Raw genomic sequence first — 15,369 nt, 5'->3', positions numbered from 1 at the left:
GTGTTGCCAGGACAGGCAAGTGGGTGAGTGACTCCATTCACTAAGAGTGACAGAAATGTTTATGTGTGTTTTCTCCCACAGAAACTTCGTCAAGATATTCTGTTAATGAAACCCTATTTTATCACCTGCAAGGAGGCAATGGAAGCTCGGCTGCTACTACAGGTCAGTAACTTTTTATTGTCAGAGGTTTAAGATGTAATATTTAGTAGATTTTAGTAAATTTTATCAGAGATGTGTTACTGTAATGTGATTACTTTTTTCAAGTAACGAGTAATGTAAGGGATTACTATTGCAAAAACGGTAATTAGATTACCGTTACTTTCCCGTAGAACCGCTGCGTTACTGCGTTACTAAAACCATGATTTTTTGCGAGAATGTGTAATGACAGTGACGTAAGCGAGTGCGACGTTTGTGACAACAGCTGTGTGCAGATCAACAATGGATAATATATCGAGTGCGGGAGAGAGTATTAGCGTGCAGCGTTTAAAGCGTGGAAGTACTGACCTTATTTTGAGTTTGATTCCATAAAAAGTGACAAAAACATTAGTGTCCGTTGTGCGTGGGAAGAAACGTCTTTTTACAGCGAAAAAAACCCCTAAACTTCCAAGCAAGCACCGAGTGCGCTACCACGTAAAGGGAAATTCACAGAGAAACTCGCGGATTCTTCAACTGACCACTGCCGCACACCTGCACAAGGGCAAACCTCCGCCTAACCCACTCCTGCTTTATAGGTGAAAATAGAGCAACAGGACCGCTAGTCTTTGATTTTATTTATTTTCTGCTGTGTTTTACTTGCACCTATTTGAAAGACTGAGTGTAAACACAAAAAAGTATTTTATTTTATGTGCTGGAATGTGCAGAAAATGGGTTTAAATGTTAAACAAATTTCTTCCGGTCAGAGAATGTTGCACTTTAATTTTAAAGTTTTTGCTTGATGCATAAAGTTAAAAGATTTAAAGTTTTAAAAAGAGACGTTTCCATTTGATTACATTTTGTATGATGGATTATGCAGAAAAAGTAGAATTGGGCTGAAAGATCTATCGCTTTATCACCTATTCAGGTTGTAAATCGTGTTTTTAAAAAGTAACTAAGTAAAAAGTAATTAATTACTTTTGAAAATAAGTAATCAGTAAAGTAGCAGGATTACTTTTTGGAGGAAGTAATCAGTAATTAGTTACTGATTACTTTCAAGTAACTTGACCAACACTGAATTTTATTGGGCAAAACAAGGACTTGCTTTCAAGCAGAAACGTTATCTAGTTATAATAAATTATCTCAATTAAACCTGATCCAAGCAATACTATTAGCCTATTAGACAATTCTGCATGTAAATCATAAAATTATCTTGTAATTGCCCAATGTCTAATAGGCTGATAGATTCTTTTCATATAATGTTGGAATGAAGAACTGATAGCGTCAACTTTTTTAAACTGGCATTTACAAATTTAGACTAGACCTTTTTTTCCTCAGCTGTATATAAGCATGTGTGTATTTGTACAAACAAACATGTGCATTAAGAAAGTTTTTTTTTTCATTATCATATTATAAACAGTTAATATTGTTTCAGTCTCCACTGGATGATCAGAGTTTACAATTTAACCCTACAAAGAGAGCAAGAATGTAAACAACCCAGTTTGGAAAACTTGCTATCAATTTACTTACCATTTAAAAAAATGCAAATGGAAGCACTGACACAGGCAGCCTATTAGCAGTATGTTAAAACAGCACCACCATGTGATAGAAGTGAAGAGTACTGAACTAAAGAAGGCTGATGATGTGCAGTCGAGTGAGCCACTGGATATCGCTAATTAGCTTGCATAAATTAAATTGACTCTTGTGATCTCAAGTTCTGTATTAGCTCAGTTTTAATCTATACTAAACATATTTTTATGATTTGTCAGTTTGAATTGTTTTAAAATGTTTCCCTACTGTTAAAATAAATAAATAATATGTTTAAAACTATGCTTGAGTCTGTTATCTCTTTTTTTGCACTAAAGAGTTGAGTCTCATAATATGAAAGTTGCCCATTTCCTTTTTTTGCATTTATATTTTCCAGCTACAAGATCGCCAACACTTTGTCGAGAACGACGACATGTACTCACTACAGGATTTGATTGACATTTCCACTGGCAGACTGAGCTGTTCCCTCACAGAGATCCACACCACATTTGCTAAGCACATCAAACTCGACTGCGAGGTGAGCTCATACATAAAGCACAAACTTCCCTACTGATGGCACTGTTGAACTATATCGTGAAGAAGAGGGGCTGTGTTGGACTTGCAAATTCACCATGTTGTACTAATATATGGCTGAAATGTTTTTAGTATTTGTTGATCTCATTGTATCTTTCTGTGCCATATTAATGGTTTGTGCTGTCCATGTGTGTATTTGTAGCGCTGTCAGGCCAAAGGATTTGTGTGTGAGCTTTGTAAGGAGGGAGACATCCTGTTCCCCTTTGACAGTCACACCTCAGTGTGCCATGACTGCTCTGCTGTCTTTCACAGGTTAGTCATCACCAACGATTTGGGCTCAAAAATACAGCAAATTTTCTCTTTGTGAAGTATTTAAAATTAATTGATAAAAGGAAATTGTTTGTATAAAAGTTTTGAGTGGAGATACCAATAATAAAACAGATCTTCAGAATAACATACTTTCAGATTCCATTGCTAAAGTGGTAATTAAGAATATTTCTGTTTAACAAGTGGTACTTCAATTTGCAAAGCACTATGATTTCCCAATTATTAAACTATTACTAAAAGAAATAACAAAACTGACATGAATGCTACAATGTTGATGTTTTTTTGTTGTGTACCTCTGTAGAGATTGTTACTTTGACAATTCCACAACTTGTCCACGATGTGCACGAATGACTGAGCGTAAGCAGGACGAAGAGGAGCTGGATGTGAAAGAAAGCTAACTCTGGAAAGGACCCTGGGATTTAAGTGGATGCTGCACTTTGCTTCGTTATGGAAAAAATCTGATCTAAGTTTAAAAAAAAAAAAACCCACAATCTTTCTTTATTTTGTTTTATGATTATGCTCTGACTTTTGTTTTTCCTGTGCACTGCATTATGAGGCAGGGTATTTAAAATTCATCTGGAAATTAATATATTTTTATCAAACCTTTGCATTCCTACAGAACTTAGATGTACAAACCACTGCGTGTATGTTTAATGTTGGTGTGTGTTTCTAAATTTACAAGTAAATGCTCTGTAGAGAAAATCCACTTGATCAGTAGGTGGTTATGCATGCAGAAATTGTATATTTACTGTTACAAGCCTCAACTACTTTAATCCAAACTGCCAATAATGCTGAACTTTAAAGTTGCCATATATCAGAATTTTAAAGTTTAGAAGCCCAGCGTCCAATAAGAAAATCGCCAAAAATATGCCTTTCAGCATCCAGTTCCTGTGCTGCCATGTTCAAGTTTCAGTTTATTAGGTTCAGATGGGTGATGTTGCACAAAAAAAGCTATGTGTTGACATAGTTTAAAATGGGATTAAATCTGTTAGACTGTGTGATCAGTTGGTCACTGCCACTTACCCATCTCCCCTTTTTGGACATATTTTCTATAAGTTCAATTGCTGTTTATTTAGAACCAATATATTGATCTGTTGATATTTCATAAAGTCTTCAATTATGTAGATTTTCAGGCCTTAACTGTTTATTTTCAGCTCTTTTCCTATTTGCACCGTACCAAATGGTATAGGTAAACAAAAAAATTAATGTGTATACATACAATCACTGAAAACATAACTTCAAATATGTGTACTGTATTGGCAACAGATATATATAATGAAAGCATGCATTAGCAGTACGGTACTTTTCCTTGTAACGAAAATTGTTAAACTGTAAGACACAAAGACTATGAGAGTTGTTTTATGTGCTTTCATTTTTTTAAATTCAAAACTGTGAACTAATGCTGTGCAGTTTAATATGTGTTTAATCAGTGCTGTTTTCATGCAGTGTAGCAAATGTCTGTTGATGCTCATGAAAATTGTGTGCCTAAGACTGTCAGGTTACTTAACAGCTGTTATCCAAACCTTTTCATACCATCATGGTAGTTGTGTCAGTCTAAATTCCCTTAATTAAGTCTCTGTATGTTAAGTGGCAAACCTTGGTTAATGTGTAAATGCTGACCTTTATGTATTTGTTTTAAAATAATGAGTTTTGGCTGTGTTATCTTTCAGCATGATGTATTGTATATATATTTTTTTCAAACTAATGGACTTACATGGTGTTGGTAAACACCATGGCTTGTTAAACATGTGAGTAGTGCATGAATAAAGTAATGAAATGCATTTAAGCAATGGTTTTAATTCTGTCTGTTAATGACCGGTCTGCACACTAAGAACAACAAAAAATCCAAATGAAGATAGATCTCTTTGGCTTTCCAACATTAAAACTGGGCTTAACAAAACTCACTTCCGCTGGAAGACTGGTACCTACCTGTAGCGTCTGTAATCGAAATCTCGCGAGATGACTGTGATACGCATCGTGCCTCCGGTGCCTCTCCTAATGGCTCTGCGGTGAGTCGGTCCGTCAGTCAGTCGGGCTGACAGGATGAGTCTCCTCTCACTGACTGTTGGCTACTGTAGGAACCGAGTCCGGACGCTGAGCCGCAACTATTCCTCTTCATCTACTTTTCGCTTCTTCGTGGTTCTCACGTCGGTAGGTTGTAAAAACACTGTTATTGTTTTATATCAGCTTAACTACACTTCTAAAAAAAAAAATAGATGACGCAAGTTTTTTTTTGTCACCTGCGTTTGCTAACAATGGTTTGCAAGGAATTATGTTAAAAGTTTGTTTTTTGGTATTTTTTAAAATCCAGATATAGCAGTCAACTCCAAAAAACCCAAGCAAGCTGCAGCAGTGTTTATTTATCATTCCTGCATTGTTTGTTCTCTCACGGTAGGCGATGTCCGTTTCGCTAATGTAGTTTATAAATCAGTTTCCTCAGTTTCATAATACTCATTTTAAAGGGGGCTCTCTCTCTCTCTCTCGCTCATTTATCCATCCAGTTGCCTTTAATATTTAAAACTGTTTAAGAAGATGAATTGCCTCACCCATTGTCTCTTCTTCATAAAAAAAATCTACTAACTACTATTAAAAATGCATTCATAGTATTCAGTTTCTTTCTGTAGTCAACTGTATAGGGGAAAATTGTCACCAACAGGTGCCTGTATTCCACTATGGGATCATTATTTTTTACCTGTGTGGATGTGAATGTGTATGTTTGAGCTGTGTAAGATGAATTTTCCAGAGTCATAACCTGCAGCAATGGTTTATATTTCGTGCATTATTATCAGTGTTGGGTAAGTTACTTTAAAATAGTAACTTAGTTACATTACTAGTTACTTCTATCAAAAGTAACTCAGTTACTTCAAGTTACTCGTTACTTTCAAAGTAACTAGTTACTAGGGAAAGTAACTTTGGTTTTACTCAGAATTCTCTTGTTAATGTGTTGCTTCCATAACTTTGCCAGTCTTCTAGCTTGCTTACCTGCCACAAGTGCACTGTGCCACCTACCAATAGAAAGGAAAAGATAATGTGCATATTTCCACGAGAGAAATCCCACGCCTGGACCGTCATTGACTGCTGCCATGATTCTAGCCTACGTCACAGCGTCATGTGCGCCTTTTACATCCAACACAAAAACTGCAGTCGTGGTGCTTTGATTGTACTCAGAACTCGGAAATTCTGCCTTCTGAATAGGAAGATGTAGGTAACAGCAGACTGCAGATGAGCTGCTTACAGGGCTGGACTGGGACAAAAAATCGGCCCGGGCACTTTGACTAGAGACCGGCCATTATAGGAAAAATCATAAAGCCTTTGAATGAAAACAGACGCTGTTGTGACAGTGATGTACACTGTTTTGATGGTATATATGCATCAATCTATCAATCGTTTGTTGTAAGATTGAGATAATTATTTTTTAAAAGCTAGACATTTTAAATGATAATAAGAAAGAAAAGTATTTCTTTGTGCCCACCTCTCCTTGTTAATGCCCTACCTGCCCCCCTGGCAAAACTTTGCTAGATCTGCCCCTGCACAGTTACCAGCTGTCAGCTACCTAAAAAAGGATCCTGGTGTTATCTGTCTCTCAGAAACAGTTCATAACTTCCCTTCAACTCATCCATGTCACCTAAAAGGTAAACCTGTTTCTCCATCACCTGTTCAGCTCTGATGATTCAGTAAGGACATCTCCTGGTTTCATGTTTTCCTCTCACCAGATAACCAAACCGACATCATGACCAGCAGCTTTACAGCTGTGGCTCCAGCAAACATCAGCTGATACTAGAAATTAATATTAAATAAATTCTAACAACAGCTGATCAAGCTTAAACGTGCTGCTGTTGTTTAACGCGACATCGGCTGGTTTCCTCTTTCTGGCGCAAAGTGGGCGATAAACAAACAAGAGAGCCGATCAGCTGATCATTGATCAGTTTCATGATTGAAGTAGAAACGGGAGAGGGAGGGGGGAGAATGAAAGAAGAAGAGGCAGCTGTGCAGCAAACACAGAATAAATCCAGCTTTGTGCCTTTTTCAATGTAGCTGAATTACGGGACAAACTGTTCCTTTTCACCTCAATAAGAAACGCGTAATATTTTCTCTGAATACCAGACGGGACGGTTGGCAACTCTAATAACTTATGAACAAAATAAAGTTTAACATCGTTAACTTCATAGCACCACCCAGCTGTATAGAAACTCCGTCATGCTAGCTAGTACGCAGTACGGAAAAAGTCAGCACAACGAAAATAAACTCCACCTAAACTTGGTTTATATCTGACCCAGATAGACTGCAGGTCATAACTTCTTACCTGAAGTTCAGTTCACACTTGGACCGGCGGCCGCCTCGGGTCTCTTTTCCTTCTGCGTCCCCTTTCCCTCATCCACCTGCTGCCTCCACCACTTGCTAATGTTACAGAATCTGTGGAAGCTCCGCGATAGCCACCACACGAAGTAACGAGTAACGACCCTATCTAAATCCCAGTAACGACTAACGCGTTCCTGATTTTGGCATAATAACTAGTTACCGTGCTCGTTACCACAATAATAACGTAGTTACTCTAACGCGTTACTTAATAACGCGTTAGTCCCAACACTGATTATTATGTATGTTTGATACCGAGAAATGCTCTCTCATAGTGAATCACAATTTGAGCAGTTGTATGGTAATCAGTTTAGTCAAACCATAAACATAACTGAATCAACATTAAATACGTGCAGATGGCCAAAATGAAGTTAATATTTGACCTTAACAGCAGCTGTTCAGTGTCATTGTTGCAATGACTGCATATAATTAGGTTATATGCAACACATTTCAGTGTGCCTAGATCTTAATCAGATTTCAGTAATCCTTAAACATGTGAGCAAACAAAAGGTTTTTTAAAAAAAATGTAAAAACATGAATACACTCTCTGCTTCATGAGACTGTATCCTTTCTCTCAGTTAGTTTGTTTACATCTCTGTTTTCTTTGTATTATTGTAGGCAACTGTTGTTGTGATTTGGCAGTATATAAATAAAATTGAACTGAACTGAATCTATTTCATGTACATTTCTTTTTATACATGGCTTTTGATGACTCTGACTTCGCTGCTAACCTATTTCAGAAGAAATCACTCATCCAAAGAAGATGCGGAGGTTTACATCAACACATTTTCCAAGTTACTCGGTTACTTAGCTCAAGGAAACAGCCAAAAGGTAGTCCATCTTTTAGTGCTGTTTACCTTTTTAATGACTCTAAATCAGTGTGCACACAGACTGTAAACCTTAAGGGCAGTGTGAAGAACATAATTGCTTACTTTTCTATGTATTGTTGAACTGTGTATAATTTCTTTACCCAGTGAGTTTGTAAGCCCTGTATTTCTCAGCTCTGCCGCAATGAACAGTTGTGTTATTATTGCTGTTCAGATGGAAATATAAAAGAAGAGTCTCGTGGAAGGGAATGGCAGGACTCAAATAACGGGAAGGACCAAAGACGAAAACGATGGAAGAGAGGGGAATCATACTGGTGGTCACGCTTTCAGGTGTGAATCACAGCCAGAATTGTGGCAATAACTGCCTCGTCTTCAGTCACTAAATAATAACAAAATATGTTTACTAAAATGATTCTACATAGGAGTTGTAAACTAAAATATTTTTTCATTATCCTATTTCCAACAGGAGGAATTTCCCTTTGATGATAAAACGGTCCAGAACCTGGCAGCCGGTGCAGCAGGCATGGCCTCAGCTTTCTTGTACTTTCACTTTAGAGAAACAGGAGTCCAGATCTCCTGGAAGGATTTTGTGCATCACTACTTGAGTAGAGGCTTGGTGAGAGGCACAGATTGTTTTAATTACGGTGTCTTCCTTACACCTGTGTGTCTGTGCTTGTGTTTGCAACCATGTGAACAAATGATTCCTTCTGCTTTCCTCCCAGGTGGGCCATGTCGAGGTTGTCAACAAACAGTACGTCAAAGTATTTCCTGCCCCCGGCGTGAACACGTCACGAGTGGTCAGTTTCATTAAATGTCCCAGTGTGTAATCACAGTGTCTTATACAAACTAAATGCATTTATTTTTACTGTTAAATTGATGAGAATTGACAAAATGTACTTCACTATATTGATAAAAATGACTGTATAAACAAACAAAACAAACATCTTTCTTTTTCTCACACACTATATTCCCATTTGCTTTTGTTGGTAGAAGATACCTACTTTCTGAAATTCCAAGAGCACAAGTTTTAAAATACAGATCTCAGCAGTCGACATATTTGTATTTGGCACATAAGTACTTTCGTTTTCATTTTCTCACTGTCTTTCCTTATCAGTTGCTCTTTTTTTTCTAATAAAGCTTGCTAACCTTTATTTGCAGCAGGCATTTGACTGATTACACTGAGAAAATCACACGAGGAACAATTGCTATTCTAACAATGCAGTCTATCTATGAATAGTGTTGCTATTTTCTCCCCTCGCACCACCTGATGATGGTAGTGTGCCTCCACCGAGGGGCCGCAGTCCAGATGAAGAGTCAGTCAAAGTACAGTAAAGGTAGATATACTTACTACATATACTACATGCTGTTGTCTTCATGTTTCAGAACTATTTGTGGTTCAACATTGGCAGCGCAGACTCATTTGAGCATAACCTGGAGCTAGCACAGCAGGAAATAGGTCTGGACTCCACTCAGAAAGTACCTGTGCTCTACAGCAGTGAAAGTGATGGGTGAGAAAGTACAGCAGCTTCACTTTAAAGTTACTGCATATATAGGTTATTAGAATCCATGCCCTAACTAAGGTTTTTCTCTTCCCATAGGACTCTGTTTTTGAGTGTTCTCCCAATCTTACTTGTGGTCGGATTTTTACTTTTTGCAACACGGCAGGGGCCGATGGCAGGAGGACTTGGTGGCTGGGGGAGAGGAAGCCTCTTTGGGATAAGTGAATCCAAAGCCAGGATAATTAAAAACAATGTCAGTGTGCGTTTTAAAGATGTTGCAGGGTGTGAGGAGGCCAAACAAGATATCTTGGAGTTTATCAATTTCCTGAAAAGCCCACGTCAGTATCATGACCTGGGTGCTAAGATCCCTAAGGTGTGTCATTTCTTGATAAAGAAATTTATTATTTTTATTAAAATAAAGCAATTCTGCACTTCTGCATTCTGATCATACTCACTGGAACAAAAAATTCCTTAAGATAGAAAATATATTAAATCTAATTAACTCCCTTGTTTACAGGGTGCAGTGCTGTGGGGTCCATCTGGAAATGGGAAGACTTTGCTAGCTAAGGCCACTGCAGGAGAGGCCAACGTTCCTTTCATTGCAGTCAACGGCTCGGAGTTCCAGGAAATGTTTGTCGGTGTGGGTGCAGCAAGGGTTAGTACGGAGCTGAATGATTGGACTCTCAACGGGTCTGAAAGCAAAATGATGGGTCACATGCTTGTGATGCTGCAGTGTGACCACAATATGTGCAAATACAGCAGATCACTGAATTACTCATTCTCGTATCAAATTAAAATGATGAAGACTTTCTACTTTTGGGTGTTTTGGCAATGTCAAAAATTTGTATGACTGTAGAAATAAATAGATCTTTTCTGTGTTTTATTAGATAAGAGATTTGTTTGCCACAACTCGAAAAAATGCTCCTTGCATTCTTTTCATTGATGAGATTGACGCGATCGGCAGAAAGCGGGGCAAAGAAAACTTTGGTGACGAGGGCGAACAGGAGAACACCCTCAACCAGCTGCTTGTGGAAATGGATGGTGGGTAATTATGTTTTATGTCAACATTTCTGATGCTATTTTTTCACAAGCCCTCAGTCCTCTAAATGCTTTTGTCATTGCAGGATTCAACAGCAGCACTAATGTTGTGGTTTTAGCTGCCACAAATCGAGCCAATATCTTGGATCCAGCTCTGATGAGGCCTGGACGCTTTGATCGACATGTATACATAGGTGAAGTATAAATATTAACCTGAGATCTGCCTACTTCCTCTGCAGTCTCCTCTCTTGTTGCAACTCAGTTACCTTTTATGAAAACTATAAATATAAAACTATTATTTCTATGTTTATTAAGATGCATTTAAAATTTCAGTTCATTTTCAGATTATTGGTGTCTGACCACAACACCAAGCTCACTTTTACTTTTGCTGTGATTAAGTTTATTTTCTTTTTGATTTCTGTTTCCCCGTAGCAGTTTATTATTCCACATGTGATTCACTGGCTCTGCATAACTTTGACTTTCCCTGCTTTAGATGAGGTGTTACGTTTGACATTATTGAAACTCATATCTTGTACTTACTGTATGTTTCTTCTTGCCTGTTTACGTCTTATGTCATTAAAAGCATGTGTTGCATAATGTTTGCTTTTATCTTCGGTTAATTTGATATTTCCTGCCCGCTAAGATCTAATTTTCCTAACACCAGGACTACAGGGTGGGTGGCCAGACCACTTTTCTCTATCAAAGAAAACAAGATCATAATGAGAGAGCTGTTTTTCTATAAAGGACAGATTAGGTAACTGGAGGCCAACATGAGGGATGGGATATGTTGCTCCTCATTTCCCTGTTATTCTCTGTTCCCCGTCCTTCTGTCTGTGTATATTGTCTTTTGTAAACAGATGACAGAAAGATGGGAGTGCTGAAAAAGTTCACATTTCTAATTGGTTTAATGAGCAATTAGTTATGTAACTTGGTATTCCAACAAGCCACAAGTTTGGCCACTGCCTTAGGACTTATATTGGGTCCTTTCCTGGATGCTGACAAATGACAAAGGGTTTTTAAATGGTAAAATAAATGACGCTGAATTCATGGCTTTAAAAGCGAATTAAAACATTTCTCCTCCAGTAAGAGTTAATGCTTCTGTACTGAAACTTTTAAGTCAATACATTGTTGTTTTAGAATTTGCTCTGCCTTTCGACCGAATATAAACCTTTAAAAAAAAGTGTTATTTTAAAGTTTCTACAAACAAGATTCACCACCTTTTCATGCTGGCATGGTTTCAGTGAACTATTTTTGCAGTTGCTAATTGTGCACGTGTAATGCAGCAGAAGGCTGAGTAATTGTCAGCATCAGCTCTATAAGCTTTTTGTTTGCACAGTACTGTGCAAACAAATTTGAGCTGCCTCTCGATTCTTTATATTTTGCTAGATAAACTGAACATATGTGTAGTAATTTATTAAAGTATTTTCAAACATACATGGATATACAGTATATTAGGTAAAAACATTCAAGTTAAATTCAATTCAATTCAATTTTATTTATATAGCGCCAAATTAATTCATTAATTAATTACAACAAAAGTCGCCTCAAGGCGCTTTATATTGTACAGTAGATCGCACAATAATAGATACAGAGAAAAACCCAACAATCACATGACCCCCTGTGAGCAAGCACTTTGGCGACAGTGGGAAGGAAAAACTCCCTTTTAACAGGAAGAAACCTCCGGCAGAACCAGGCTCAGGGAGGGGCGGCCATCTGCTGCAACCGGTTGGGGTGAGAGAAGGAAATCAGGATAAAGACATGCTGTGGAAGAGAGACAGAGATTAATAACAGATATGAATCGATGCAGAGAGGTCTATTAACACATACTGAGTTAGAAAGTTGACTGGAAAGGAAAAACTCAATGCATCATGGGAATCCCCGGCAGCCTACGTCTATTGCAGCATAACTAAGGGCTGCAATAGACGTAGGCTGTTCGTTGCACGAACACCTTTATTCTTCAACACAGCCTTAACTCTCTCAGGCAACTTTCTTATAATTTCTTCAAGTAGTCTTCAGGAATAGGCTTCTTGAAGGACAATCAAAGTTATTTTCAGATGTTGGCTCCTTTTGTTCTCTACACTATCAAAATGATCCCACTCAGGTTCAATAATGTTGATCTTCAGGATCTGGGCAGGTTCTCTTATGAGCTCCTCCATACATATTGATGAGCCTTTAAGCTAAAAATTGTAAATTTGGTTTCACTACTTCATTTTGAGTCCAATTCTTGCATAATTTGACATACTTCAACCTTTTCTTCCGGTTGCTCTTCCTTTAGAATTGCTTCTTGAAAGCCACCCTTCCACTTAAACCATTATTAATGAGGCTTTGGTGAACAGCAGATTGATTAATTGAAGGACCAAATGCATCTCTGGTCCTGTGTCAAGTCTTTGCTCGAAAGCCTGATAAACTATTTCTCAAGATCACTTTAGAAAAGTCTAGCTTAATGAAAACCAAATATAAAGGAATTAAGGAATGAGACTTTTGCACAGTGCTGTATATGTGGCAGAACTTGAAGCAGAGTGATTTATTAATGAATTATAAAGACAGTGGTCTTCTTTTTTGTTTTTCGCAGGTCCTCCAGATATGAAAGGCAGGGCATCAATCTTTAAGGTTCATTTAAGACCTCTGAAGTTGGACTCCAGTGTAGATGTAGAGACGCTGGCCAGGAATCTTGCTGCTTTAACCCCAGATTTTACTGGTGGGAATAAAATATCATGATCACTGAATACCCAACAAATCTAAAAAAGAAAATCATACAGTTTCAGCTGCTTCTTGCTTTAATTTCATCACAGTCTAACTTATTTGTTGCTTCTCTGTGTTTGTATAAGGGGCTGACATTGCAAATGTGTGTAATGAGGCAGCTCTAATAGCTGCACGTCATCTCAGCCAGTATGTCAGTAGCAAACACTTTGAGTGGGCAGTTGAAAGGGTTGTTGGAGGTAAGTCAAACACCAAAATTATGCACTTCAAAATGAACCAAAAGAAACTGACAGTATATATGTGAATCTTTCCATAACCACTTTTTTGATTACATAAATACAATGACAATACAGTACAACTGAGTTATAAAAGCAGTGGTGTCAAAATATAGGGCTTATATGTTATTTTATGTCAATCCATTAACCTGATGTTAATATTATGATTTAAGCATTTTTTTTAAGATGTCTGTCGTGTTCTCAGGTCTAGAGAAAAGATCTCAGGTTCTGCAACTTCCAGAAAAAACTGCTCTGGCATATCATGAAGCTGGGCATGCTGTCACTGGGTGGTTTCTTGAACATGCAGACCCACCTTTTAAGGTATTCTTTACATTTCTTGCTCTCTCTCTGCAATAATCCTGTAATAATTATAATGATTAGCTGATTATAGATTCATCATTATAATGTACTCCACCAGGTGTCACTTGTTCCTAGAGGGACAGGTTTGGGCTATGCACAGTATCTACCTAAAGAGCAGTACCTATTCACACAGGAGCAGCTGTTTGACAGAATGTGCATGATGCTGGGTGGTCGAGTGGCTGAGCAGGTTTTCTTTCGTCAAGTCACCACCAGGGCACAAGATGATCTCAGGAAAGTCACACAGTCTGCCTATGCACAGGTACTCGCCTCACTGGAGAACAGGCTTATTGTAGAAATTTAGGCGTGACCAAACCGTATTTTGTCCAACAACAAAAAAAAAAGCATAACCAATCATGGAGTTAAAATGACTCATAGAGAATAATTTATGATTTTTATTGACTATATATTTCTGTTCCAGTCTTCATATTCTTCGTCTCTTCATATTTTAGATTGTACAGTTTGGAATGAATGGTGCGGTGGGTCAGGTTTCTTTTGACCTACCGCAATGGGGCAGCCTTATAACTGACAAACCTTTCAGTGAATCTACAGCCCAGGTTATAGACCAGGAAGTTCGCTCACTCATAGACGCTGCCTTCCAACGAACACTTGAGCTCATACTTGACAAGAAGGAAATGGTGGAGAAGGTGCGAACTTTTTAACATTTGTAGTAAGTGCTTCAGAGACATTTGCAGAGTGTGATGCTGCAAATGGATTTTCATTTGTGCTGAGCATTTTTCAAAATTCATATATTTGGAGTATGAAAAAAAAAATTGTATTTTAATGACCTCAAAGCTCGATGTTTCCTGTTGGTCATGTAATGCAGGTGGCAAAGCATCTTCTAGACCAAGAGATTCTAGACAGGGCTGACATGGTGGAACTGCTAGGACCTCGCCCCTTTCAAGAGAAGTTCTCATATCAAGAGGTTGTTGATTGCTTGGAGAAATCTAAAGAAGACACTTTTCTACCTGAAGGACTAAAAGACTGGCAAAACAACAAAGGAGATAAAAAACACCTGCAGAATCGGCAAAACACATCAGCCCTTTACCTGTAGGTTGTCTTCAAGGTTGTCTCTCATGTGCGGCACCGTCTGGTCTAGACTGCAGTTTGTCAGAGGTCTGTTAGTGGTTCATGTGACTGACAACCTTAGGATAAAAGATGGTGATGTGTTGCCAAAGTTTTTGTGCAATCTGCAATTTTTTTCATTGTAGTTTTTATGTAAAAGTGCACTTTTTTGCTGCAGTTGCCTTATGTTTCCTTTTTCCCCCTCTGTGGAAGTCTCTAAGTGCAATAATACTAACAAAACATACCATGAATAAATAGAATAGAATTATATTATGTTATTAGAAGGGAATAAGCCATCATGCTATGTTCTTATCAGCCGCAGGAACCATGTGTTAAGTTTTATTTTGAGGATTGGATTTTCATACAGTTTTCTATTTTATCCTATTATTTGCCACATGTTTAAAGTTCAGATCTTTTTGATTGTTGATTGTTTTATATTTCAATCCTTTTGCAGATGTTGTTTTCCTTGGAGTGTGCATATATTTATCAGTAAAGGTAATTAGAAATCAGTCAATGTTTTCTAGCTTTCTCTCTGCGCATACAGTCCAGCAAATGTTAGCTAATCAAATGTACTGGAGGCTATTTTTTCCTTCCCAGTGTCTCATAATAATCAGGGTAAACATTTATGTAGATATAAGAACTTCGGATTAGCTCTGGGAAAGTGTAGCTCAGTATGGGTCATATTGTTTGTCTTGTCTCTGTGTTACAAACTGTCCCTTAGAATATATGAAA

At 37.8% G+C, this 15,369-nt stretch overlaps 2 protein-coding genes across 2 annotated transcripts in view; both read left to right on the top strand.

Annotated features, from left to right (window-relative positions):
* def8 (differentially expressed in FDCP 8 homolog) overlaps positions 1-4,306 on the top strand; it is a 17,885-nt gene extending 13,579 nt beyond the window's left edge. The window contains exons 9-12 of the mRNA XM_006780021.1: positions 82-162; positions 2,057-2,197; positions 2,396-2,505; positions 2,822-4,306. Of these exons, the coding sequence (XP_006780084.1) occupies positions 82-162; positions 2,057-2,197; positions 2,396-2,505; positions 2,822-2,918 (429 nt within the window). The 3' untranslated portion in view covers positions 2,919-4,306. The remainder of the gene's footprint in view (positions 1-81; positions 163-2,056; positions 2,198-2,395; positions 2,506-2,821) is intronic.
* A 224-nt stretch (positions 4,307-4,530) lies between these two features.
* Positions 4,531-15,247, top strand: LOC102795502 (mitochondrial inner membrane m-AAA protease component AFG3L1-like). The gene is made up of 16 exons (XM_006780020.2): positions 4,531-4,671; positions 7,617-7,707; positions 7,918-8,033; positions 8,170-8,319; positions 8,426-8,500; positions 9,087-9,211; positions 9,302-9,575; positions 9,720-9,857; positions 10,090-10,243; positions 10,327-10,434; positions 12,813-12,938; positions 13,069-13,179; positions 13,421-13,536; positions 13,634-13,834; positions 14,025-14,219; positions 14,399-15,247. The coding sequence occupies exons 1-16, from the start codon at positions 4,564-4,566 to the stop codon at positions 14,624-14,626; spliced, it is 2,316 nt and encodes a 771-aa protein (XP_006780083.1). The 5' UTR covers positions 4,531-4,563; the 3' UTR covers positions 14,627-15,247.
* The last annotated feature ends 122 nt before the right edge of the window (positions 15,248-15,369 follow it).

This window comes from Neolamprologus brichardi, chromosome 1 (assembly GCF_056152115.1).
Source record: "Neolamprologus brichardi isolate AB-2024 chromosome 1, ASM5615211v1, whole genome shotgun sequence".
NCBI lineage: Eukaryota > Metazoa > Chordata > Actinopteri > Cichliformes > Cichlidae > Neolamprologus > Neolamprologus brichardi.
Note: the sequence above shows the minus strand (reverse complement) of the source record. Positions and strands in the feature narration are given on the sequence as shown.

What these genes read in the sequence shown, in the direction of transcription:
- LOC102795502 (XM_006780020.2), top strand. Translation starts at nt 4,564, where the DNA reads ATGAGTCTCCTCTCACTGACTGTTGGCTACTGTAGGAACCGAGTCCGG. An exon ending in ACTGGTGGTCACGCTTTCAG is followed by an intron (nt 8,034 to 8,169) that starts GTGTGAATCACA and finishes TATTTCCAACAG; the next exon opens with GAGGAATTTCCCTTTGATGA. An exon ending in TCGGTGTGGGTGCAGCAAGG is followed by an intron (nt 9,858 to 10,089) that starts GTTAGTACGGAG and finishes GTGTTTTATTAG; the next exon opens with ATAAGAGATTTGTTTGCCAC.